General features: G+C 46.1%; 1 protein-coding gene across 5 annotated transcripts in view; it reads right to left on the bottom strand.

Annotated features, from left to right (window-relative positions):
• Positions 1-405: 405 nt before the first annotated feature.
• The window catches only part of LOC147434303 (flowering time control protein FCA-like), a 121,942-nt gene continuing 97,742 nt past the window's right edge, over positions 406-24,605 (bottom strand). The window contains exons 12-21 of one of the 5 annotated variants that reach the window (XM_086490841.1): positions 22,726-22,821; positions 22,027-22,515; positions 21,886-21,951; positions 21,652-21,795; positions 21,171-21,569; positions 20,318-20,362; positions 20,178-20,231; positions 1,214-1,279; positions 1,088-1,130; positions 406-849 (exon numbers count right to left, since the gene is read on the bottom strand). In XM_086490841.1, coding sequence (XP_086346967.1) covers positions 842-849; positions 1,088-1,130; positions 1,214-1,279; positions 20,178-20,231; positions 20,318-20,362; positions 21,171-21,569; positions 21,652-21,795; positions 21,886-21,951; positions 22,027-22,515; positions 22,726-22,821 — 1,410 coding nt within the window. In that variant the 3' untranslated portion in view covers positions 406-841. Of the gene's footprint in view, positions 850-1,087; positions 1,131-1,213; positions 1,292-20,177; positions 20,232-20,317; positions 20,363-21,145; positions 21,570-21,651; positions 21,796-21,885; positions 21,952-22,026; positions 22,516-22,725; positions 22,822-24,605 lie in introns of those variants that run through there. The other 4 variants (XM_086490839.1, XM_086490840.1, XR_015185348.1 and 1 more) reach the window with 4 other exon arrangements.

The raw sequence follows: 24,605 nt of genomic DNA, 5'->3' as shown, positions 1-24,605 counted from the left end.
CCAGGCAGGAAAAGGGCAACCACCTGCAGCAGGGCAGTTAATTTTCCAGGCTTCGAGTTGGCAGCAGGCCACTGGTGGTCATCCATGCGAGGAATTCCAGGTGCTGAGCTGGCAAAGATCTAACAGCTGCAAAAGAAATTCCGGCAGATAAAGATAAGCAGATGTACAGCCCTCATGTGCTGCCCCGCCGCCACGGACCTTGACGATCATGAAGCTCAAGGTCCGGCTGATATTTTTCTTTCAAAAGTCTTGCAAATCTTATCCGGAGGATTGCCCTGACTAGCATGATGCCAAACGCTATCTAGAAAAATCTCAGAATATATCATGAGATTCCACTTTTCTTTTACGCAAGGCGTTTCCTAGAAAAGACATGCAGTTAATGAGTTAAAAAACCTGTTTAAAATCAACCTCCCAATGGCATGTGAGCCGACTTGATTGAGCCAAGCTGAGAACGAAGATCGGACCACTTTGTAATACTGGAATCTTAAATATAAACTACAAAAGTGTGTTCAGGAAAATGAACATGTGCATAGGGACTGGCTTCATACTCCCCCTGCTCTTCCCATTTCAACGTGAAGCAGTCTGGATTTTGCCGATTTTGTCGGGCATTAGGCACTCTCCAGAGACTCCTTTGGTATCTTGATGCAGAATGTGGCCTCAGCAAATCACATTTTACAAACAAATGGCCAGGTCAGAGATGCTTTGTGCTAAATGCCACGGTCTCCACTTTACAGCATGACGGACAAGTCCATCAGGTACATTGTGGCAAAACTTGGGGGCACAGAGTGGAGGCTTTACATGAAAATTGGAGAATGAAATGATCAATAATTGCAACCCTTCCTTACGAACCTGCCAAGGCATAATTCATGCTAAAAATCAAGCTCCACACACAAAAAGTTCATGGAAATTCTCAAAATACCTTCTCAAATTATTATTTTTTAATCCAATTTTTTAAAACGAGGGGAACCATTTCGAGGTATTTTGGTAATTCTCCCTTAGAGAAACATATACAGCGAACCAGATGGATTTCTTGTGATACCCAAGAATTTGGACAAAAAGACTGTAAAACAGCTAGCAATTAACCTACCCATGGGTTTGGATTTCCACATCCACTCTTGATTAGGCAGAGCCTGAAAGAATCATCAATTTTTTATTAGAAGTAACCACATATATGAAAAGCTTGAAAAGAAACTGGGGCCTCATGGCCAGTCACCTGTTGTGCTGCTGAAATCCACTGACCACCCCTTGTTAAGTCTGGCGTGCCATTTGCAGCAGGAGTCTGTGCGACCACCTTAAATCAAGAAGATTATACAAGCTTTGAATTGAAAAAATATAGAAGTTATGAGCAAAATAAACCTAACACAACGTTGTGACTTTAGATATCCTTGCCATTAAGTCAAATAAGTTCTTGTTTCCAAGCCCATTCCCACACTTCCTCCTTAGAGTAGTGCGGTGCCACTAAAATAGGCATTTCAGAACATTTGTGCAAATATGCAGTTCAGAATTACTGTTAAAAATTGGGAGTATTAAATTGACCCACACACCATTTGTGCAATTTTGTGCTCAGAACTAAACTTGGACATACTAAACATTATTAGCTTTCATTCTTTATTTCCACAAACACAGGCTTGCTAAGGGCAGCCATAGTCTTTGGCTGTCGAGCATCAGAGAAGGTACAAACCCACTATTGAGAACCAAATATGTCCAACAAAAAACATCCTCTGTGGGGGTTGTGTCGAGTTGCTAGATTGCAGCCAGCTCGCCGAATCTCCAAGGGGATTGCCAGGACTCTTTCGTACATCTCCAAATCATCCTCTACTTTGGCAGCTTTCGATCGTAGTAGTTTGCTGTAGGTGAAACACAAAAGAACTACCAAAATGGGGCGCCAATCTTTGGGGGCCAATCTAGTGTCATTTTCTCTCTCCCCCTCTCTAGCTGAAGCCTTGCATTCTATTTACAAGTGACTGGTCACACCAACTTTGTGTCAAAAAACTACAACGGAAACTAGACAACAATTATTGGTTTCGTTTTTAATTTTACCGCCTTTTGGTGGTCCAATCATAGTAACAAGAAACGTAGCTTCATAGGAAGGGACCAGCCGTTTCCCACCGTTCCGTTTCCAGAGAAACGGTGTTTCTAATCTTTTTCATTTTTGGAGTAAAAAATTCTGCTCAATCAGATATTCTTGAAGCTTTAGTATCATTTTTAGGCACTTGCATTTCTCTGTAGGCAGACTCAACACGGTTTGCATACTGCACACTCTCTTCTCACCCCAAGGTTAAGCGGGGGAGAGTGACTCTTGTGACTTCTTTACACAATTTTTGTGGCTTGTGGGCATGCTGAATGGCTCTGTGGGCAGCTCTGTGTATGTTTCAAGTCCCATAATGCTTTGTAGACTGAGTTGATTTGAAAGAAACGTCATTGCTTGACCGTTTCGACCTCGACCGAAACTCTGGTTTTTCTATTTCCATTTCTTGTGGTGACTATGGTCTCAATGGCTGGTTTCATGGTTCCCTCACCAAGACATACAACACTTTCTCCTTAAAGAGTGAGCCTTGGCCAATTGTGAGTGAAGACACGAAGTACAAGTGCTTGTTTGTAATTACATCAGTCTCCTCAAATTCAAATAAAAGGGCTAGATATTTGCTGAATTTTCAGTGTTATGGCTAAGTGGAGAGAGGACCATTGTGAGGATGAAGCTTCTTCACATGACAAACACGTTGAGCATAGACTAGCTGACTCTAGACATATGCAAAGAGGTGGACTGTTAAGTGTTTCACTATCTTTTAACAGTTGATAGAGAATTCCAGGTTTGTGAAATTCTTGCAAGTCCCCTCTGCATCAGATAAAGATCATTCAGATGGTGTGGAGTCCCATGAGGCTCAAAGGAAACCGCCAATGCCAGGTGAGAAAGCATTGGAGGACTCTGATTGTGCAAACAGGACAAGGTCATAATCTTTACATGCCCAAAATGCTTTGAATGGTTAGGGAAGTAATGAACAGGCCCGTGTCACACAAGTGATGACATGGCACATAACCTGCCTGCCAAGACTGTGATAGAGAGAGGGCACGTGGAAGATGACGTGGCCAGCCTACAGGTTTGCTGCCGTGGCACCCATAAATTGGGCCGCAATTTCAAGTTGAAGACATGGCAATTTTGGACAAGATTGGGGAGCTTTTGAGAGATTATTTTAAACTTTCGTTTGAAAGAGCTCCAACTTTCTGTAACAGTTGCTTTTGGACCTCAATGCCTTTAAATATGAACCGTGGGGGTCACTTATGGCATGTCAATACATGGTTGCACATCTGGAGAGTGACTCCCTGGCAGTTGTACTTTGTGGATTACTAAATATAAAAAGAAGTACATCTGGAAGTAGAACTCCGCCACTTCGTGTCTCGACTTCAGGGGAGACAATGTCAAGCTTTTTACTCAAGCGTTTTTTATATGAAAGATCATGTTGTGTATGGCACATGGTTTGTGGGAAAAGGTGTTGATGGAGAGTCAAATCCTCCTTTTGTTGGGAACAAGGGCATAGAAGCAACACTTGAGGGTGTTCTATTGGCCCAGTTCAAGAAAGATGTGGATAAGTTTGTGCGTGCTTGTTTGGTATGATAAGAAAGTCGAGTATGACATGCACAAAGTGACAGACCTCCTAGAGCCTTTACCGATTCCAGATCAGCCATTGGAGAGTATAGCGATGGACTAACCTTTTATCTTCCCATACTCGGAGTGGGCATGATGGTCTTTGAATTGTTGTGGATAGATCAGCAAACGTGTTCATTTTGTATCGATGACGAAGACCGTGCAGGTCTATCCATTGGCAAAGTTGTTTGTATCGTACATCTTTCGGTTGCATGTCACAAAATAGTGACCTGGCAATAGCTAAACCTTGAAACGGCCCTATGTAAAACTGTTGACATGGTTGTACGGCTAGGCCCGTGATTTGTGGAGGGTTGAAGGACAAAAAGTACTCCCGAAAGACGAGCAACCCAACAGAATATCCCGAATACCTAGGTCAAGAAGCAACTCTTGAGGAGGCTAGTAGATCCAAGCAGCGAGTACGCTTCGGGATGACCTCAATTCTCCATCTTCGTCCTCATCTTTAGACAGTCCAGAGAGTTCCTCTTCCTCTGATTCCAGTGAGAACAAAAAGAGGCGGAAGAAACGGAGAAAAGCAACATCTTTTATTTAAGGTAATGCCCATACATGGTAGTCAACCCTGCTTTTACACAAGAAAGCACCTAAGACGTGGGTAAAGTTCAAAAGACTCTTCGCCTTCACATGGTTAACACAGGAGTATGAAGAGGGCGTCGTCACAGCTTGGAATCATCTGGGAGAGTCTCCCCTTATTTTTCATGTAGCCCCTCTAGTAGAGGTGGTTTGTAGCCCTATGGGCAGTTTTGTTAACTAATGGAAGGATCTTTTTCTCAAAAAATAAACAAAAAAAAAAGGCCACTCATCAAGACTTCGCAAGTTGATAAAACTTCTTTTGCTACTTCTGTCTCTTCTACTGCTTCTCCTTAGGGTTTAGGTCTCTCAATCGGGATCTGCAAGTTGACTCCGTTCGTCAATAGCTTGACTTGTCAGCAGTTTGTGACAATCGGGCCTAAAAATCCTAAGAATAAAGCAAGGCACTCACACATAATTGCGTAAAAGAACTAATGACATGGAAATTCTAAAAATCCTAAGGCAGTGCCATCTGTACAAACCAGCCCTTTGGGCGCTAGCTTTTGTAAAGGCCTAAATCACCCCTTTTTGTACATTTTTATGCTTTGTCCATGTTCATATTGAACCTGGACATATTTTTTTAAAGTCACTTATAGGGTGGAGGAGAAAGCGCTATGAAGAGGAGAAGTATGGCGCTGGAGAGAGAGTCTGTCACAAAACGGGAGCGTACACGAGCACTTAGAAAATCTGAAAATTATAATTCTTTGCAAACATGAGAGAAGGGAGAAGATCGACACAGTATTGGGGACCAAAAGATGGGCTGGTCCCCCCCCCGTAAAGAGTATTCTTTTATTCAAGGAGAATTCTTATACAAGCACGAGAACCCGAGGAAACCCCTCCGTTCTGTAATCTTAGACCCGAAGGTCGTACTTTCTCGTAAAGGGATTGGGCACAAGGCCGTTCCTTCCCGTAAGGGACTTAGGCGCGAAGCCGTACTTTCCCGTAAGGGACTTAGGCGTAAAGCCGTACTTTCCCGTAAGGGACTTAGGCGTAAAGTCGTACTTCCCGTGAAGGGCCTTCCCGTAAGACGGGAGATTCCTGCCAAACAAACCACACATACACGCGACAACAATTCGTATGGCGAATCCACAATAGATACCTGTCGTTCTTGCGCAGGAAAAGCGACTTCCGTGCTTCGTAGTCTCGCGATCTCTTGCGGCAGAGTCTTCTCTTGCTGATGTTGGTACCTCCCTTGAGTGAGGGCATGTGGTGCTTTTATAGCTCATAGTTACCAGGAACGGGAAACCGGAACGGGAACGGGGAACAAAATGCCATTCCCTGTTACACGTACTCACGTTTGAAACACGGAACGGGGATTCGGAACGGGAACTTGGAATGGGAACGGGGAACGGAGACCTGAAAACGGCCATTCCCTGTTACTATGTTATAGCTCCTTGGCCACGGCACGAAAAGCTGCTCGCGTAGAGATCGCGGCCGGTTTTTTTTTCTTTTTTTTTTTGCGTTGTTCTACCCAAAATAGGGAGAGAGAATTCGCTGGCTGGTTTTGTTGCTTTATCTTCTAAGTGGCTGCCCACTTATTAAGTGGGCGGCCGGCATATTTTAAAATTGGTCTGAACCTGCCCGAAAACTCAATAAAACCTTATAAGTTAAAACCAATGCATTTCACAACACTTCCCAAGCGTCCCTGAATGCAATTACATGCACGAATGCAATGCAAACATAGATTCCTCGCGGGAAAGCGTGTGCCTTCTCGCGATTGTTCCTGCTTTTCGTAAAAAGCTTCATTGAACCCATCTTTATTCTTGTGCTTGCGTTCTTACGCGTATTTTCTTACTCAATTCGGATTTCCTTCTTAGCCTACGGGATACCCCCTTACTGATGCACCTGTCACCCATCATGTGACGCATGAGGGGCACTCGTAACCCGGCCCTTTCCACCGAACTTACGGAAACTCCTTCGCGATGTTTACCGTCACCGATCAAATGACACATCAGAGTTGTCCGTTCTTGATGGCAGTTCCTGTAGCTACAATCTTTTAACAGTTCTTAGTGCACACAATAAAATATCCTAAAAAAGAGATTAATCATTAAAAATAAGAAAATAGTCCAATTAGCAACAGAGTCACAAAAAGGCCAACAAGTCACGCAGCCCTTGCTGAAAATCGTAGGTAGGCTGAAAACGCTAGTGGCATGAAGGATTTCTTCGCGATGAAACTCTCCGAAATGACCTCCTTGCTGATGGCGATGGCAGATCTAGCACCCTTGTGCTCTGATACCATGTCAAAGTGTGTGGCGGAAGGTGTGAGAGAGAGAGAGAGAGAGAGAGAGAGAGAGAGAGAGAGAGAGAGAGAGAGATAAATGTTATATTAACGTCTTCAAAAGGCCAAAGTGACCTATGAGACCAGAAAGTTACAATGTGGTGGATCTGGTACAAAGTCAGAGTAACAAAAAATGACAAAATAAAATACTATGGAATCCTAAACCGCTATGTGTGAGCTAAGCAGCTATGTGGGATGGAGAAATCACAAAAGATCCAACATCGGTCGTTGGCGGATCTCATCAATCTCCTCCATGCTCAATAACCTGATCGGGCGTTGTGCATGTGAGGCCAAAGTGATCCGAATCCGCTGATGCAGCCTCCGTCAATGCTGTGTAGTCCTCCGCAGTCATGGGCGTCTAAATCTCCCTAGCTCCGTCGCTCAGTGTGCCTCCGGTGTGAGACGACGAGCTCTCCTGTGGTAGTAGCTCCTCCGAGTGCCCAGTGTCTGCTCTAAAGAAGTATGTGATCCTTCTCTGAGATTGGCTAGCCTCTCCCCTCATCAAGCTCTCTCTGTGTCTGCGCAGCTCGAGCACAAACAAACCCAAGCATCTCTAATCCTCGTACCGCATGACTCAGGAGAGTGGTCCGAAGCCCTCTTTGAACAAGCAGTGGAAATGGCCACATATCTCGTAGTAGACGGGGCAGTGGCATGTGAAGTGCAGCTCTGTCTCAAGCTCCCTGTCACACAGGAGGCATGTCGTGGCCTCTGCCGATACTCCAATGTATCTCCCAGTCTCGATCCGCAATTGGTGTGAAGATGTGCGTATCTGGCCAAGAGCACATCGTATCCCATGAGACAAGTGGGTGTCCATGTATCTGAGCCTTGTCACAAAACCGTCCTCTCTAAGTTAGAGGAGATGCTCTCTGTAGAAAGCCATCTTCGTGCCCCAACTCCTGTGCTGGCTGTATCCACGTCCTCCTGGTGTCTAGTTGAGTCAGGTCCTGGCGGATGAGCTTGGTGATCTCGGACTGTACAAGAGTCAGAGAGGGTGCATCCAGTGAGTACTGGAAGGGGGGCAATCTGTCTATGCTGAACCCATGCGCCTGGAACCATGACGTCATCTCCCCATACCAGCATGCTGTAACTCCCTGCCTGGCTAACTGTCGAGAGGACTCAAGTGCAAGGCGGCCACATCTGTCTCTGGGAAGTTCCCACATGCGATGTATGAAGGAGACAGATCTAGTGAGCGCCTCCACCACTAATGGGGGGGCAGCTAGCTCTACCCGGATAATGGCACGTGGCACCGAAGCCTTGGCTCTAATGAGCCGCTAGATCATAGAGACTAGTGGCTTCTCAATGTCCCCCTCATCCATAAGTGCGACATGTCCTCCCGTGATGGTCCAATGAAGGTCCCCAAATCTCAGCTCCATAAAGTAATGCAGAAGCCACCAAAGTGTCAAAGAGCCAGAGCTTCGTCCGAGGCTCCTGAAACTGAACATGTGAACACATCCTCTCCAATCTGCCCAATGCTGCATGGGCTCTGGCCAGTCTGGTCTCTGCTGCTCTCCTCAATGAAAATGATGGTCCACTGAAAACCACTCCAAGGTAAGTGTAAGCATCTGTATACTCGACTGTCTCCTGGCCGTATGTGAATGCGGGCGCTGACCTCCTGATCCACTGTGGGGTGGTATTGAATACCATGACCTTGGTTTTACCAAGGTTAACAGACAGACCACTCTCATGGGAGAACCTATGCAAAGCATCCAAGTGACGTTGCATCCCCTTCGAAGAGTCGGAGATCAACACAATATCATCAGCATATAACAATAGTGGAATCCATGTCCCTGCCAATCGTGCACCTCTATCACCACCTCTCTCAATGTAGTCAGAAACCTCATACACATACATACCAAATAGAGTAGGAGAGAGCGGGCAGCCCTGCTTCACCCCAAAAGTGGAGTGAACCACTGTAGATAGGCCCTCTGAGGTGCGTACATGTCCCACTACTGACCTGTATAATGCCATGACTCTCCAAATGAGCTATGTGGGTACTCCCATCTCCTGTAATCTGCGCATCAATCTAGCTCTGGGTACTCTATCAAATACTTTGCGAAAGTCCACAAAGCTACAATAGATCCGTCTCCGATGTGATCTACCCTCCTCAATGATGGCTCTGAGTGTTAAGATATGGTCAAGCATAGAAAAACCTCTTCTGAACACTGCCTGCTTGGCTGCACGTATCCTCTCTCTCTCTCTCTCTCTCTGCCCATCTGCTGCTCAAGAATGGATGCGTACAACCGTGCCAATGTGTGTCCGATCATGATGGTGCGATAATTCCCACGCTCCATAGGGTCTTCTGACTTGAAGATACGTACAATAATAGATAGGCTCCAGGTATCAGGCAATCCCTCACACATGGCACAGTTAAACGTAACTGCTAGAAGCTCTGCTAGTAGATCTCTGGCATACATGAAGTGCTCAGCCACTAAGCCATCATGATCATACGCTCTCCCAGTCCTCATTATGTCAATGGCCTTCCTCACCATCTCAGCGGCGGTGAAAAATTCACACGTGTGGGGACATGGATCCGGGGGGGGGGGTCACAAGGCAGGCACCACGTGCCAATAGAAAAGAACAGACTGAACAGACTTTTAGCACTTCAATAACAATTGTTCAATAACAACTGAACTGAGAGAGAGAGAGAGAGAGAGAGAGGGAGAGAGAGAGAGACGACACACGACACGGAGTGGCGGAATTCCACCCCAGAGAGTATTGGCCCAAACCTTGGCACCCCTTTCGGTATTTCTTTATATTACTGTTGATTCGCAAAGTACAACAGCCGCGGAGCACCTCCTCTGCAATCTGCGCACTGAACAGTGCAAGAGAGGGTCCCCAAGGCTCATATTTAAAGGCCCAAAGCCTAAAAGCATCAAATATGAAAAGCTGAACCCAAAAAATCACTTTCCTAAAATTTTGGAATTTCCCTAAAAATCCGCCGCGAATTCCGGGACGTCCGCACAGGTGCCACATCATCATATTTTGATGTGCAAAGTCTTTTGAGTGTGTTCTGCTTTATTTTTAATGCCTTTATGTCACTTGGGGCCCCATCGGACGAGGTCCCCATAAGTTGGCAAGACTTCTTCTTCTTCTGTTGCTTGTTCTTCTTAGGGTTTCTAGAATTAGGGTTTGCAGGTTTTAGGGTTAGGGTTTGCAGGTTTTAGGGTTAGGTTTTCCAAAATTAGGGTTTCAACAGTTAGGGTCTGGCAGAAATTATGGTTAGGGTTTCTGCTCTCGGGCAGCCACATCATCTGTAAGTTGGCTCCATTCTTTAGGCTTTGACACGTCAACAGTTTATTACATCTCCCCTTCTTGAAAGAGAGTAATCGTCCGTGATTACAGCATATCTGCAAAACAACTCAAGTTAGCTCAAAAATTTCCGAGGGACAATCAGTTTGCTCTTTTTATTAAAGAGTTAGCTTCTCCTTTCTGCTCTTTTGATCAAGGAGTTAGCTGCTCCTATCAGCTCTTTTGATCAAGGAGTTAGCTTCTCCTTTCGTCCAGATCAGAACTCTTGATATTCCGGCGTAGTAAAATTAGCCATCACACCCAAACCGTACTGATCTTCCACGGGTGTCTTGATGCACTAAAATTACATACCCAAGCAATCTCATCCAATTAGGAATATTCAATGGTTGGCACATCACAATGCAACACAAATGCTCACATATGCATGTTACAAGACATAGAAACACAAAGCCGCCGATCAACACTCCCCCCGCAAATAACCATCCAGGTCCAGGCCATGAGCTGTTCAACGACTCCCTCATCACTCCTCCCGCAAATAACCTAAAAAGGTATGGGCCATGAGATATAGAGGCCTTTTACAACCAAACGCCCCCCAGACCGCAGCCTGCGTCGTTTGGAGGTGCTGAGAGTAACCACTGCTCAGACTTCTTAATACTCCTCCCGCATAACCATCCAGGTCCGGGCCATGAGTAACAACAGTACTCCCCCCGTAAATAACCACAAGGGTCCAAGCCATAAGTAAAAAAAAACAGCACTTTTCAATCATTCAATACTCCCCCCGCAAATAACCACGAGGGTCCGGGCCATGAGTATGAACAAGCATTCTCAAACATCATTTCTCACTTCTCCACCCGGGAGTAAAATCACCAATAATTGAAACCACTATCAAACCAGAGTCAAACAATTCAAATCGGCACCAAAACACGTTCAAAACAGATACCATCCATTTCAAACAAATTCCAAACAAGATCACACAAAACTCAAACTTAAAAAGCAATCTCGACATTAGTCGAGCTTGAAAAGTCGACTGACTTTCCATCTTGAAACCTGCACCAAAAATTAGGGTTAGGTTCCTTCCATGAGGTCGTAGCCGAGCACGGCATGGTCCATCAGCTCTTGGACACAATGTTTCTTTGGCGGCGATGGTAGTCCCAAGATAGCAATCGCACTCGGTCTCCAAGTTCATCTGCTCGTGAAGAGACATCTACTGGGAGATGTCAAGAAACTTCAAGTTATAATCTGCTAGGGTTTCCATGGCAAGCATTTTGGGATACCCCACTTTGCAGTATGCTGCTTGGTAGCTGTAGACATCAACATCTGCATGGCACTGCTTTTGAGAAAAACAGTGACTTGAAACAAATCTGGATCCTTCTCTTGCAAGTGATCTTAATTGGCTTATGCCCTGTAAGACACTACGGTGAAGACGGGAGCGCGCCCGATGCGCGATGAAGTAAGGGTGAGGGTGGCTAACAAGTCCGGGTTGGAGGGCGAAGATATCCTCGAATAAAGCTCTGTCTGCTCTTTTGTGGGACCGGTATTCTTTCAGAAAAGCACACGTCTGATGCTCTGATACCACTGTCACAAGGCGAGCACCATGTGCCAATAGAAAAGAACAGATTGAACAGACTTTTAGCACTTCAATAACAATTGTTCAATAACAATTGAACTGAGAGAGAGAGAGAGAGAGAGACGACACGCGACACGGAGTGGTGGAATTCCACCCCAAAGAGTATTAGCCCCAAACCTTGGCGCCCCTTTCAGTATTTCTTTATATTACTGCTGATTCGCAAAGTACAACAGCCGGGGAGCACCTCCTCTGCAATCTGCGCACTGAAGAGTGCCAGAGAGGGTCCCCAAGGCTCATATTTAAAGCCCAAAGCCTAAAAGCATCAAATATGAAAAGCTGACTACAAATAATCACTTTCCTAAAATTTCGGGATTTCCCTAAAAATCCGCCGCGAATTCCGGGACGTCCGTACAGGTGCCACATCATCATATTTTGATGTGCAAAGTCTTTTGAGTGTGTTCTGCTTTATTTTTAATGCCTTTATGTCACTTAGGGCCCCATCGGACGGGGTCCCCATAAGTTGGCAGGACTTCTTCTTCTGTTGCTTGTTCTTCTTAGGGTTTCTAGAATTAGGGTTTGCAGGTTTTAGGGTTAGGGTTTCCAGAATTAGGGTTTCAACAGTTAGGGTCTGGCAGAAATTATGGTTAGGGTTTCTGCTCTCGGGCAGCCACATCATCTGTAAGTTGGCTCCATTCTTTAGGCTTTGACACGTCAGCAGTTTATTACCGCGGGGGGGGGGGGTTGTCCAAGAAGTGTGTATAGAAATGACGCGTACTGGCCCCAAGCCTTTGTAGAGGTAATGGCAGGGGGAGGGGAGTGCTCATAAAAGAGCGGCCATGCCTCCCGTGAGTCCTGACTCAAGAATAGCTGGTATAGGAGACGTGCTAGGCGAGCCAAAAATGCCATCTTCTTCCGCCGCACTAGGCGTCGGAAGTCAATCTGTGACTGTCTGTGAGTGATGTCCCCAAAAAGCACCTCCCTCTGAAGTCTAGCTCTAGTCTCGCGGCACTCCTCGTCATACCAGTAGTTCTGGGGCATGCTCCCAGAACGACGTCTCTACTCACGTTGGGTGTGTGGGTATGCCTCTGCTGCTGCATCATGTAATGTATGTGTCAATATAGTAGTCAGCTCCTCGAGAGGTCGCCCTGGCTATTCTGTACACAAGTGTCTGTAGATCCCATCTATGTATACACAGTCTGTCTCCCGCGTGAAAGTGTAGCAAGTAGGGGCTACTGCCTCTGGCCTGTGTACTACACTAAACTGGAAAGAGATGGTCAACGACACAAGAGCATGATCCACTGCCATAACAACAAGTCTCGGTCCAGCCGTGAGATCCTGAATACTAGAGATGAGACTCGGTTGTGCCATGACATAATCCACAGTGCTGGCTCCATCTCTGTGTGGAAAGCATGTAACACCCCCCGCATCAGGAAATCTCTGTAGGCCATTCAAGATGGTCAATCCATGTACAATCCCCATGTCTATCAAGTGTCGTCCATACTCAGTATGTTCCCCATCCTGTGATAGTCTGGATAGGCCCATCTCTGCAACCTCCAGCTCTCTCAGCATCTCCTTTAAGTTATCATAAAAAACTGTCTAATGATGGGCAGTCCTAGCATTGAAGTCCCCTAAAATGATGATGTCACCATCTCTACAGAACTCCCAGATGTCATCATCCAAAATAGGATAGGGGGACTGTCCTTTGGGGGAAAGTAGCAAATAGCAATGTAAAGATATCTGTCTGTCACTGCCCTCAATCTCACCCACATGTACCTAGCTTGCTCATCCCTGCGAGCTATATGTATCAATGGTTGGAACTCCTCCCTGAATAATACTGCCACTCCTCCTGAACCCCGCCCTCTGTGCTCTAATCGTGTCTCCTGTCTACATGCGGTCTCCCATCTGTATCCACTAATGTGAGGCATAGTCTGCCCAGCGGCCTGATCTGTCTCAGAGTAGAAGACGATGTCTCTCCCACTAAAACTTTCCTCAAGAGCACCCACATCAAGACGCATACATCCATTACAATTTCAAGTAGCAACTTTGAGTGTGGTCCCATAGGTCTTACAGCATCATGTGGAGAGTGGCTCCAATATCACCACTCTTCCATCTCGATAAAAAGCAATCCTACCTTTTTCCCTTGCAGCTCTAATCTCTGGCATTACCTCCTGCATATGAGCGATCTGTGAGAGGGTAAGATCATCCCCGAGTGTATTTCGTGATCGTGCCTCTGCGAGGTCCCTCTTGAGTGACGCAATCTCTTCGTCTTGGGCTGTCACACGAACTCCCAGTGCAATGATCTTGCTTTGTTGGGCCAGAACGCGATCTTCGAGCAGATTTATTGTACCTAAAAGGTGGCGGTTAATCTTGTTAATGGTCTCGACCATTTCTTCTTTGCACTTTTGGACTGCGTCTTCTGGGGGATCAGGCTTGTCATTTTGCTTCCTCGTTACTAACAGACGAGATGAGACGAAATGTTGCGGAGATCTACACGCACCCAAGCTTCCACATTATGCATACATGGCATATTCCATTTCTGCAATTTTCAAAAAAAAACTACAATTTCTGAGTTTTGTTGTATCTGAAATCTTCTATTTCCTGCTGTTTTTTGAGAAACTGCAGAAATTGGAAAATTGGGAATCTACTCTGATATTTGAAAGAAACTGCGTGTTGTACTTGGACACTTTTTTGATTGAGAGAGAGAGAGAGAGAGAGAGAGAGAGAGAGAGAGAGAGAGAGAGAGAGAGAGAGAGAGAGAGAGAGAGAGAGAGAGAAAGAAAGAAAGAAAGAAAGATTTTTAACGTCTATGTCAGGCCGAAATCGGCCTATGAGACAAATCAAATGTACATGGTGTGTATGTCATCCGTCTATCGGAAAGACAAATGAAACAAAACTGATACAAAACTGAACTGAATGTAGGTAGTGGAGTATCTGAGGAGGGATGGAGCTCTATCTCTAGGGGTATATGCATGTCTATATGCTCAAGGTAGTACAACCATGAGAATGCATCAAGCTATCTAGCTCCATCCTGTACTAATGGGGGGATGTAAGATGTGGTACATGGGCGGGTCTGGTGCCAAGGCTACCCGGATGAAAGCTGTCGGGTCGGCCCTCATCTGAGCCACTCGCTCCTCAGTGGCATGGCGCTCCCGGGCTCGGATCTCCTCGATCTGTCGGTGGTGGGAGCTCGCGCCCCTGTAGCCTGTGACTCGTGGTCGTCGTCTAGCTCGGCTCACCTCCGCCTGTGGGAGTGTCACTCCCCTCTGAGTGTCTGGTGAGGGAGGGGCGGCAATCCTCTGAAAGAAGTCTGTGAGCTGCGACTGTCTCCCCTCTGTCTGTGTAGCTGTGTGTGGCTGTAGTAGTGTGTCCCGATGGCTCTGTATCTCTAGTAAGAAACGTCAAAGCTGTCTCTGATCTCGAGAGTCCATGATCTCTCGGAGAGTGGGCTGTCCTCTGAATAAGGCCTCATACCTGCCTCTGATCTCAGTGTATGCTCTGCATCTACATACAAAGTGCTCCTCACTCTCCACCTCCTCTGTGCAGGCTCTGCAGACTCGCTCCTCCCTGGGAACACCAGTATGTCTCCCGATCTCAATCTCTAACCTGTGTGAAGCCACTCTCAGCTGACCAATCGCCACCCGTGAGCTATGTGGCATATATGTGTCCATGTAGCGTGGTCTCTGTATGAACCCCCCAGACAACATGGTGAGAAACTGGTCTCTGTAATCTGACATCCTCGTCCCCAAGCCAGGTGACTCCCAGACTCTCCTAGTGTATAGCTGCCACAGATCCTGTCTCAATACCAAGTTCCTCTCACTGCGAGAGAGGTGAACATATGGTGAGTGGGGGTCGTACTGGAATGGTGGTAGGCTCTCCATGTCAAGACCGTGTCCCTCAAACCATGCTCTGACCTGTGAGTACCATGCTCTCTCATGCCCACTCTCTGATAGCTGTATAGCTGCCTCAAATGCTCTACGCGTAAGTCTGTCAGGAGGTAGCTCTCTCATCCTCTAGATGAAGCAGATGGTGGAAAGGCTGGCAGCCCAATAACTCCAAATGGCTACATGGTGTGAGACAAGACAATGAGGGTGGCCCCCCTCCTATATATAGGAGAACAGGGCTGCTCCGGCAATAATCCTCAATATAGCCCAATGACCTAAAAATATAACCCTTCAATATAAATGGGGGAATATGTGACCAAAACAGGTCTAAAGTGGGAAATGTGCTGAACAACCATAAGTGTGCCTAAGATCCCTGTCCAGCAGGTCTACGAGTGGCCAACCCACAACCAAGGGCCAATGCACATGAGTGTGTGAAGCCTGTAGACAGTGTGTGAAGCATCTGGAGCTGAAGAAAATCTAACTTTCGTGTTGTGTGCGCTCTCTCTTTCTCTTTTCAGTTCAGTTGTTATTTAAGTGCTAAAAGTTTGATCAGTCTGTTTTTTTGTATTCGCAAGTGGTGCCCGTCTCCTGACAGATGCGTTAGAGACTAGAGTGCCTCTCCAGCTTGAGGAGTTCCAGGAGGCCCTCAGGGCACTCCCCCGAGGTAGCTTCCCAAGGGAGGATGGTTTGACTCCCAACTTTTTATTGAGTATTGGGAGCTGCTTAGTTCAGAACTCTGTAGCCCCAACCAACACATTTTGCACATTGGTGAGATGCCTGACAGCATGAGTGAGGGTCTGATAAATCTTATTCCCAAGGAGGGAGGCTCCTTGGATGGGATTCGACACTGCTCCTACACCTGATTAATCGTCGGGAGAGAGCTTCATATAGATCCCCCCAAGGACTTCTGTACGTTATCTTGGCAATCAGGTTGGCTTGGATTTGTCTCCAAAGCAGCAAAATGCTCCTCACCTCCTCTCCTTCAAGAGGAAACTGCTTCATTGGAGTTTGGCACAACTCTCTTTAGCAGGCAGAGTTGTAGTGGCCAACCAGGTGCTCTTGGCTACTATGTGGTACATCATGTCTTGCTGGATCTTTTCAAGCTCCTGCATCACCCAGCAAGAGAGGCTAATCAGGATTTTTTGTGGTAAGGGCACCCAACCAGCTTGGGCCGAAGTGTTATGGCAGGTCATCACCTTGCCATGTTATCAAGGAGGGCAGGGGATCATCGATCAAGCACGGCATAGCAGAGCCCTCCATGGGAAGCTTGTGGTCGGAGGACTTCTTCTAGCGGAGGAGGACTGGAAGGAGTTGTTGCTACACTAGATTCGTGTTCGAGTCCCTCATAAGGGCGGCCCTTGGAGACCATCCATCAGGTGGTGTTTTACAGAGATGTGTCAAGTTGGCCTGAGCAAGGTCTAGGAGGACCGCTTTGCTACGAGTAGGTCCTGGGAGCAACTACGAAGTGGCCTGGAGCAACGCCAACCCACTTGCACGGAGGAGCGCTTAGGCACCATGGTTCCATCTATTCTAAGCACCAAAAATAAGATTTTTGAAGCAGATCAGTATGTTCAGGATCTGGAGTCTGCTTTTGCAAAGGTGCGCGAGGCTCTTGAGCAAGGCATAAGAAGGCAGCGAACAAGCATCGACGTGACATGCAGTTGAAGGAAGATGATTCGATACCTCTACGGTTTGAGAAGGCACGCCTACGAAAGCAAAAGGGTAAGGAGTGACTTCTTCTAAGTTGAGTATCAGATACTATGGCCCTTTCAAAATTCAAGACAAGATAAATGATGTATCCTTCAGACTGAAGTTACCATATACTTGGAAGATTCATAATGCATCATGTGAATCTGTTGAAACCTTTCAAAGGTGACGTGTCACTGGAGAGAGAGTAAAGATTCTCGTTCCAAAACAAATACTGGCTCAGAAGGAAACGAACCTGAAAGGTAAGCTGATACGCCGGTATTTAGTCAAGTTCAAGAACTATCCAACATTGGATGCGAGATGGATGGAGGAGGAGGACCTAGCAGATACTCCTCGGATTTTAAAGCTTTACCTTGAGGCTTTTGGTCTAGCTTTGACTATTCCAACACATAGTTACTCGGAACGGGAACGGGAACGGGAACGAGCATGAAATGTCATTCCCTGTTACAGATACTCACATCTAAGACACTGACCGGGATTCAAAATGGGGAGGTGGAATGGAAACGGGGAACGGAGAATTGAAAATGGCCAGTCCCGGTAACTATATTCCAACATTTACCCAATGATCATGGCCTACCGAGTTGAATCTGGTGCAGTGCGGACTGCACAAGAGGGGACTTACTACGCTTCTTTGTCACAGATTACCCAAATGAATTAGAGTCGCTCATTTCTTTTAAGATTTCCGGGATACTGACGGACTGACAGTATTTTGTTGTACGACTTCATCAAAAAGAAGTACTTTGAAATGGCAATTCCTTGAATGTTTAAGTGCATGTTTGAAAGACAAAACGACTGCAGCATTTCAGTCTTGTTCACATGAGAGGTGATGTGGATATGATAGTCACAAGATTTAGTGAATCAAGACATCCGCTAGAGATTGGTGCGGTCTGGATGTGATACCTGAATACGTTACAATGATCATGATTCTCATCTAAGATCCCGACGGGGATGGTGATGTGAATGTGATATAAATGTTCAGTGACTATGGTCGTACGAGTTGTGGATATGTGGTCTAGTGTATGGCTACTTAGAGTCAGTGTCTACTAAACTAGTTGCTGGCTTATGTTGGTTTTGCAGGCGTAATCGAACGCGATTACATTTCTTTCAAGAGGGGGGTATGTCACAAAGTGATGACGTATACGACCTAGAGGAGAGACTCAAGACAGAGAGGGGTCAGAGCCCTATTGAAAGATGCAGAGAACTGATACCAACTTGCAGAGCCTAGTCGAGAGACTTGAAAATGAAGACCAAGGATTCTATAAGGGTGTTCCAATTTATGGGCTCCCTTCTGACACGGCCTATAGGGACACTAGAGATTAAAATAAAGCCACGAACCCCAAATCGTGTGGAGTTGTACGGACGTTCCACAATTTGCACTGGCTGCTAACGTGGCACCTATACAATTTTCCGCGATTTATGCTGGCTGCCCTCACACCAGCTTTTGGGACTCAGATGCTTTTAGACTTGAGGCTTTTCATGTACTCTGCTTTTGGAAGGCCCATGACCTATAAATACAGTGCCAGGGCTTGAGTCTCAAGCCGATACGCTTGGGAGTACTGCTGAGACGAGGACCCTCGTACATTGTACTTTGTGAAGCATCAATATTAAAGAAATACCGAAAAGGGGCGCCAATATAAGGGACAAATCTCTCTGGGCAGGGAACTACGCCATGCCGTGTCGTCTCTCTCTCAGTTTTGTTTAGTCTTTTGGTTTGCTCCCGTGTGTTGTGGTAGATTCTCGACTCGGAGTGCCAAGTCTGTTACAACCCCACAAGTTTTTCGAGAGTCAAGGAGAGGGTCGTCTTCACAGAGTCTCAGTAGAGGCACCACAGGTTGCAGAGTATTGTTTTCAAAGGATCCAAGTTGTGGGCATATGTGGGAGGACTTGTGTCATAGATCGTGACCCAACAGATCTTGAGTCGGGACATTGGCGACTTTGGGCTTGGGAGTGCCGCCTTTTGATACGAGTGCAATGGGACCCAGAAGAGTGGTTCTGGCAGGATCCTTTCTCTTCAATCAATCACCGAGGGACTCCTTTTTTTGGTACACAGCTCGTTGGGGTGACACATACTCGCAACATAGAGCGAGGCTCGCCCAATTGCAACACTTCACTAGCAAGAGGAGGGTCTCACAGCCGAGTTCTTGTCAGGCTTTTAGGAGCGGTTGTGGGACAACAGTTAACCGAGGAGAATTATCATGTTACAGTGGCTAGTTGTGCATAGGGCTACAGCAGTTGAGAGTTGGTTGGTACACAACGGCTTCTCGGCAACATGTGCACTCTGTGGACATCCCTTGTAGAGTCAACGTCACTATTTGTGGGACTACCCCATGGCACAGCAAGTTTGGCTTTCCACAACCCAACAGTACAATTGGGGTGTTGCAGCCTTGTCCACTCTCACGGTCCAACGCTCCATTTTGAGTTGGCTTCTACCAGCAGGATGATAGTGATTCAGGGGGGTTGACCTACACTTCAGCTTGCCACAGAGCTCATCCATCAGGAGTGGTGCAGTGATCGAGGGTGGTGTTAGGAGCTCGTCTACGGCCTGACATTCTAGTTCATCTGGCGGGCCCGCTGCTTTCACATCTTCGAGGCTCGACTTGTCCCACCGGCAGAGAGTGTTCATGACATTTGATTCAAACTGATTCATACACTCAAGGGTCAGTTTGAGAGACTTCAGGGAAGCTCCGACAACATGCGGGAGCAAAGGCTTCCTTGCGACTATGGCGCCCAAGGCCCTTCACCATGGTTCAAGGTGTGCCTAGATGGCACTACCGGCCACCACCAATGTGGCTCTCTCCTCCTCCCATCTCGTGATCTAAGCCCTCATTGTACATACTTTGTTTTCTCACTGGGAGAGTCTCCCCATGTTTCTAATGTAGCCCTCTCGCAGAGGTGGTTTGTAGCCTTTGGGCAGTTATTATTAACTAATGGAAGGATCTTTTTCTTGCCCAAAAAAGACGCCGAAAGGGACACCAACCTTCCGTGCCAATCTGGTGTGGTTCTCTCCATCCCCCTCTGGACACACTACAGGTGAAGCATTAGATTCCATTCACAGGTGACAGGTCACACCAGCTTTGTGTCAAAAGGCTACAGGGAAATCAAGACCGCAATTACTGGTTCAATTTTTTGTTTTACCACCCTTCGGTGGTCCCATTGGCTAGTTTCAGACAGAGGCAAGTTACATTTGCATAATAAACCATTTTGACAAAAGCAAGATAATGCATGCATGAATAACCATTCATATGCAGTGTTTCTTACGGTAAATACCTGTTGAGTTTGTGGAAGTTGCTGGTGGACTGCAGGCTGCATGTGTGCATAAGCCTGTAGCATAAGATTGCAATCCCAATTTAGTTTTCTAGCAATACTCTCATTCACCAATAAAACCCATTAGTTGAGACAGGGTCTACCTGAACAGGTTGATAGGCTGCTCCACTAGTTGGTTGTGCGAATGGCTGCATGCATCCATACAATACTAAAGTCATTCACGCTAGCTTCAGTACTTAACAACTATTAAAGGGTGCAAAACTAGAGATTCAACTTGGCCCTTCCGAAAAAATAACAGAACATGCCTCTTGTACTGGGATCTTCTTGAAAACGAGGGTCACAGCCTAGCCACCCTGGTTCAGACCCCTCTTTTGTTTTGTGCGCCCTACGTACATGCCAAGACTACGACCTTCTTGTACCCCTTCCCCCCCTTCTTGGGCAAGGGTGACGACCCCAAGGAACAATGCCATTGAAGGGTCATCAGATAATTACCCACCAGATAACATTGACCTTATATGTTGTTTTGACCTTTAAAAGCTGTGTCCCTCCCCCTCTCACTCTTCCCAGAGATGAGAAAAGAAAAATGGCCTGTAATCCCTTTCATCCAGAACTAAGCTCGCAAGTCCTTGGTGATAAGGAAATGCTTTCAAAAAAACTGTAAGAACTAGTCAACAACTTGATGTATAAAACTGGAAAGAGTCCTCATTGGATAATAAGATTAACAGTAAAAAATCATCCCGAAACATTTCTGGGATCAACTCTATAGCCAGGAACCATCAGAAATGAGATGTGTGTGGTGGAGTCTCTAGTGCGCGCATACACACTAGAGAAGTCCAAGCACTTTCTAAACGAATGAGCAAGCTGAGACTCTTGATGAAAACTGCATCTAAACAAGTGTGTGAATATAGAATAAAGACTTCAAGAACAAATTGCTTTAAAACAATTTGCGACATGGTGCATTATTTTCTTACTATAAGATAAAAATAATGATGATACCACTGACGATACTGCGGGAGATGCTTGAGGTTGTGGCTGTTGCTGGGCTGGTGGCTGTTGCTGTTGTTGTTGTTGTTGCTGCTGCTGCTGCTGTATTTGAGTCTGCTGCATTTGAAAGTGATGCTGCTGTATTTGCTGCATTTGTGATTGTTGTTGCTGCTGATAAGATTGTAAATTTTGAGTATAAGGCTGAAGCATTGAAGGCTGAGACTGTTGGCTGGCAAGCTGATAGTGAAGATTCAAAAGTTGTGGCTGCAATTGCTGACTCTGCGGTTGAGCTTGAACTTGTATCTCCTGCTGCTGATGAAGATGAGGCTGCTGCTGAAGTTGCTGTTGTTGAATCTGCTGGTGTTGGAGCTTCTGTCTCTCATACGCAGCAAATTCTTCTGGTTTTTCCCACTACAATGTTAAAAGCCAAAAACAATGTTAAAAGAAAGTCCGTATAGAGAGCTCAAAGCTAGGCACATAACAAATATCTTACCCTGCTTTCACCTGTTGAACTATTATAGTAATACTTATGACCCTCCGGGGAAGTATGCTCTGTCCAGTCACATGTAACCACCACTGGCGCTGGAGTAGCAGAAACTGCCACAGCAGAAGCTGTTAATGGGGCAACCACCTGCTGCTGTACCAAGGGCAAACATTAATGTAAGCAAGGAAGCTCATGTTGCAAACCAAACAGCTACATAATTCTGTAAGAAACATAAAGAGATACCTGTACAGTTCCAGTTCCCACTGCCAGAGGCTGCTGAGTCGTCATCTGAGAAGGCTGCAGATAAGGCTGTAAACAAAACAATGAGAAAAAGACATAGATATGAACCACATGCATACAACTCACGACCACTTATGAGTATACCTGTTGCACTGTATCGTTAACTGTCTGCTGCTGCAGCTGAGATGGATGAGGCTGCTCCTTTGCTACCATCGGTTGCTGCAACTGCGATGGAAGCGGTTGCAATGGAAGAGCTTGTTGTTGCCCTTGTTGCATTGGCATCATAATAGGCTGCTGACTTTGTTGAGGATTTTGTTGCTGTAGAGGTTGCAATGGGAGTTGTTGGGTGGGAAGCCCTGACATGTGATGCAGAATAGAAGGTACAAATTGCTGTGATTGATGATGAGAAACAGAAACTGCTCCATATGATTGTGGTGTTGGCTGCACAGAGGGAAACTGTCCTGTAGGGACAAGCTGTTGACCCCTCTTGTCAGACGGCTGCGCTACCGGTATTCCCTGAACTGGCTGCATCTGATTCGAATGGGGAATGGTGGGCTGCATTGCCTGCTGGTGCAAAGGCAGTTGATTTAAATATGCTTGAACTGGTCTTTGAAGAGGTGAGTCATGCGGACCCTGAAAACATGGCATAACATGTACAATTACAGACCAAATTGTTTGATCAGAAACACACCAGCATGTTCTAAATGAAATAAAGACAGCAATAAAAATGTAACCCTAAATAGAAAACTAAAAACTGCACAAAATAGCCTATAAACAAGGCCTAGAACACTCTGCATGAGTAGCAGCAAAAAAAGGTTTCAGTTCAAAAACACTGATCGTGACCTGCTGCTGAGAGAGCTGAGAACTCGAGCCCAAAAAACCCACTTGACCTGACATAACAGGGGATGCTTGAACACCAGCCGCACCAGGCCTGCCATCCTGTCCAATCAAAAGCCAAAAATCAATCACAGCAGTGCCTCCTTCATAGCCTGGAAAAACAATCACAGCAGTGCCTCCTTCATGCCCTGGAAAAACTGTGGATGGAATCAAATTGCACATTAAAAGCTCCCAAATATACCAAATGAAATAAAGCCTACACTCAACAAGAAACAATGAACCTAAACTCTAGAGGTTCTTAGTAAATTAAAGTAATAACAGGTGTAATGCAAGAACCCCTCCGCAAAAACCTAACGACGCTACCCCACCTGTATGAACATGGCTATACAGTGAAGAGACCATGATCAACTTAGCCAGCCATAACCAAATGGAAATCAAAACATGCACACAATGCCATAGTCACATGAAAACCCGTTTCATTCCCTGAAACAAAATGAAAACTCGAAACAAGTAAAATGTTTCTAAATAGACACAAAACAAGCCAACACACCAACTATTGAAGGTTTTACTAGAAAGTTGGAAACCTTTGGGTCTAGTTTTAGATTTCATAATCTTCACGACTTCTTTCTAGAAAAAAGCAAGTGACATTGTTGAAGTTTTTCAGAGATGGTGACATTATCATATTAGCGGACTTCAATGCTAGGACTGCCCATCACCAGACAGTATTTTATGATACTTCCGAGGAGATGCTTAGGGAGCTGGACGTTACAGAGATGGGCCTATCCAGACTATCACAGGATGAATACACTGAGTATGGCAGATACTTGATAGATATAGGAACTGCACATAGATTGGCCATTTTGAATGGCCTACAAAGATTTTCTACAGCTGGAGGTTTTAGATGCTTTCCACAATGACATGGTGCTAGTACAGTGGATTATGTTATGGCCCAGCCAGGCTTCATTCCATTCTTTCAGGACTTCGTGGTGGCACTAGGCCAGTTGGAGTAGCAGTTGATCACGCTATCTTGTCTTTCACTACGTTTCAGTTCAGCACAGCTCCATTGGGAGAGGTCCCACACACACTCGGTATACCTTCGTGAGGGAGACGGATTCTGTGTATATGGATGAGATATACAGGCAGCTATGCACTCAAGAGCCGGGACAGCCACTAGATGAACTCACTCTAATATTGGCAGAGACGCTCCATGATGCAGCATCAGAGGCATACCCCCACAGCCATACTACACGGAGACGATCTAGGAGCATGCCCCAGAACAGCTAGTATGATGAGGAGTGCAGAGAGACAAGGATCAAATTACAGAGGGAATTGCTCATGGGTATTACCACACATAGACAGTCACGTATTATCTTTCGCCGCCTAGTGCGACGAAAGAAAAGGGCTCATCTATCCCAGCTAGAACGGGATCTGTATCAGCTATTTATGAGTCAAGACTGAGGCGAAGCATGGAGGCTATTCCATGAGCATTCACCACCACCTGCCGTCACCTCCACAGAGACATGGGGGGAATATGCCACATCTCTCTACACAGCATCAGGGCAACCACCTTTGCTGGATCCACTAGAGACATGCCCTGAGACATGCACTTTCTTTACTGCCGAGAGGGTAAGGAAATCCATTGACAGGATGAAGGCAGGGAGAGCACATGATCATGATGGTCCGGTAGCAGAGCACTTCATCCATGCCAGAGATATGCTTGCAGAGCTTCTTGCTATGATGTTTAATCGAGCAATGTATGAAGGCTTTCCTGAGACTTGGAGTATGTCTACGATTGTGCCTCTTTTCAAGTCAGGAGATCCCATGATTCCCAGGAATTATCGCACCATCATGGTTGGTCACATAGGCTGTATGCATCCGTTCTTGAG

The sequence above is a fragment of the Adiantum capillus-veneris genome, chromosome 19, assembly GCF_014529385.1.
Source record: "Adiantum capillus-veneris isolate H3 chromosome 19, ASM1452938v2, whole genome shotgun sequence".
In the NCBI taxonomy this organism is placed as follows: Eukaryota; Viridiplantae; Streptophyta; class Polypodiopsida; order Polypodiales; family Pteridaceae; genus Adiantum; species Adiantum capillus-veneris.
The sequence above is the reverse complement of the archived record's forward strand: the minus strand, read 5'-3'. Positions and strand labels throughout refer to the sequence as shown.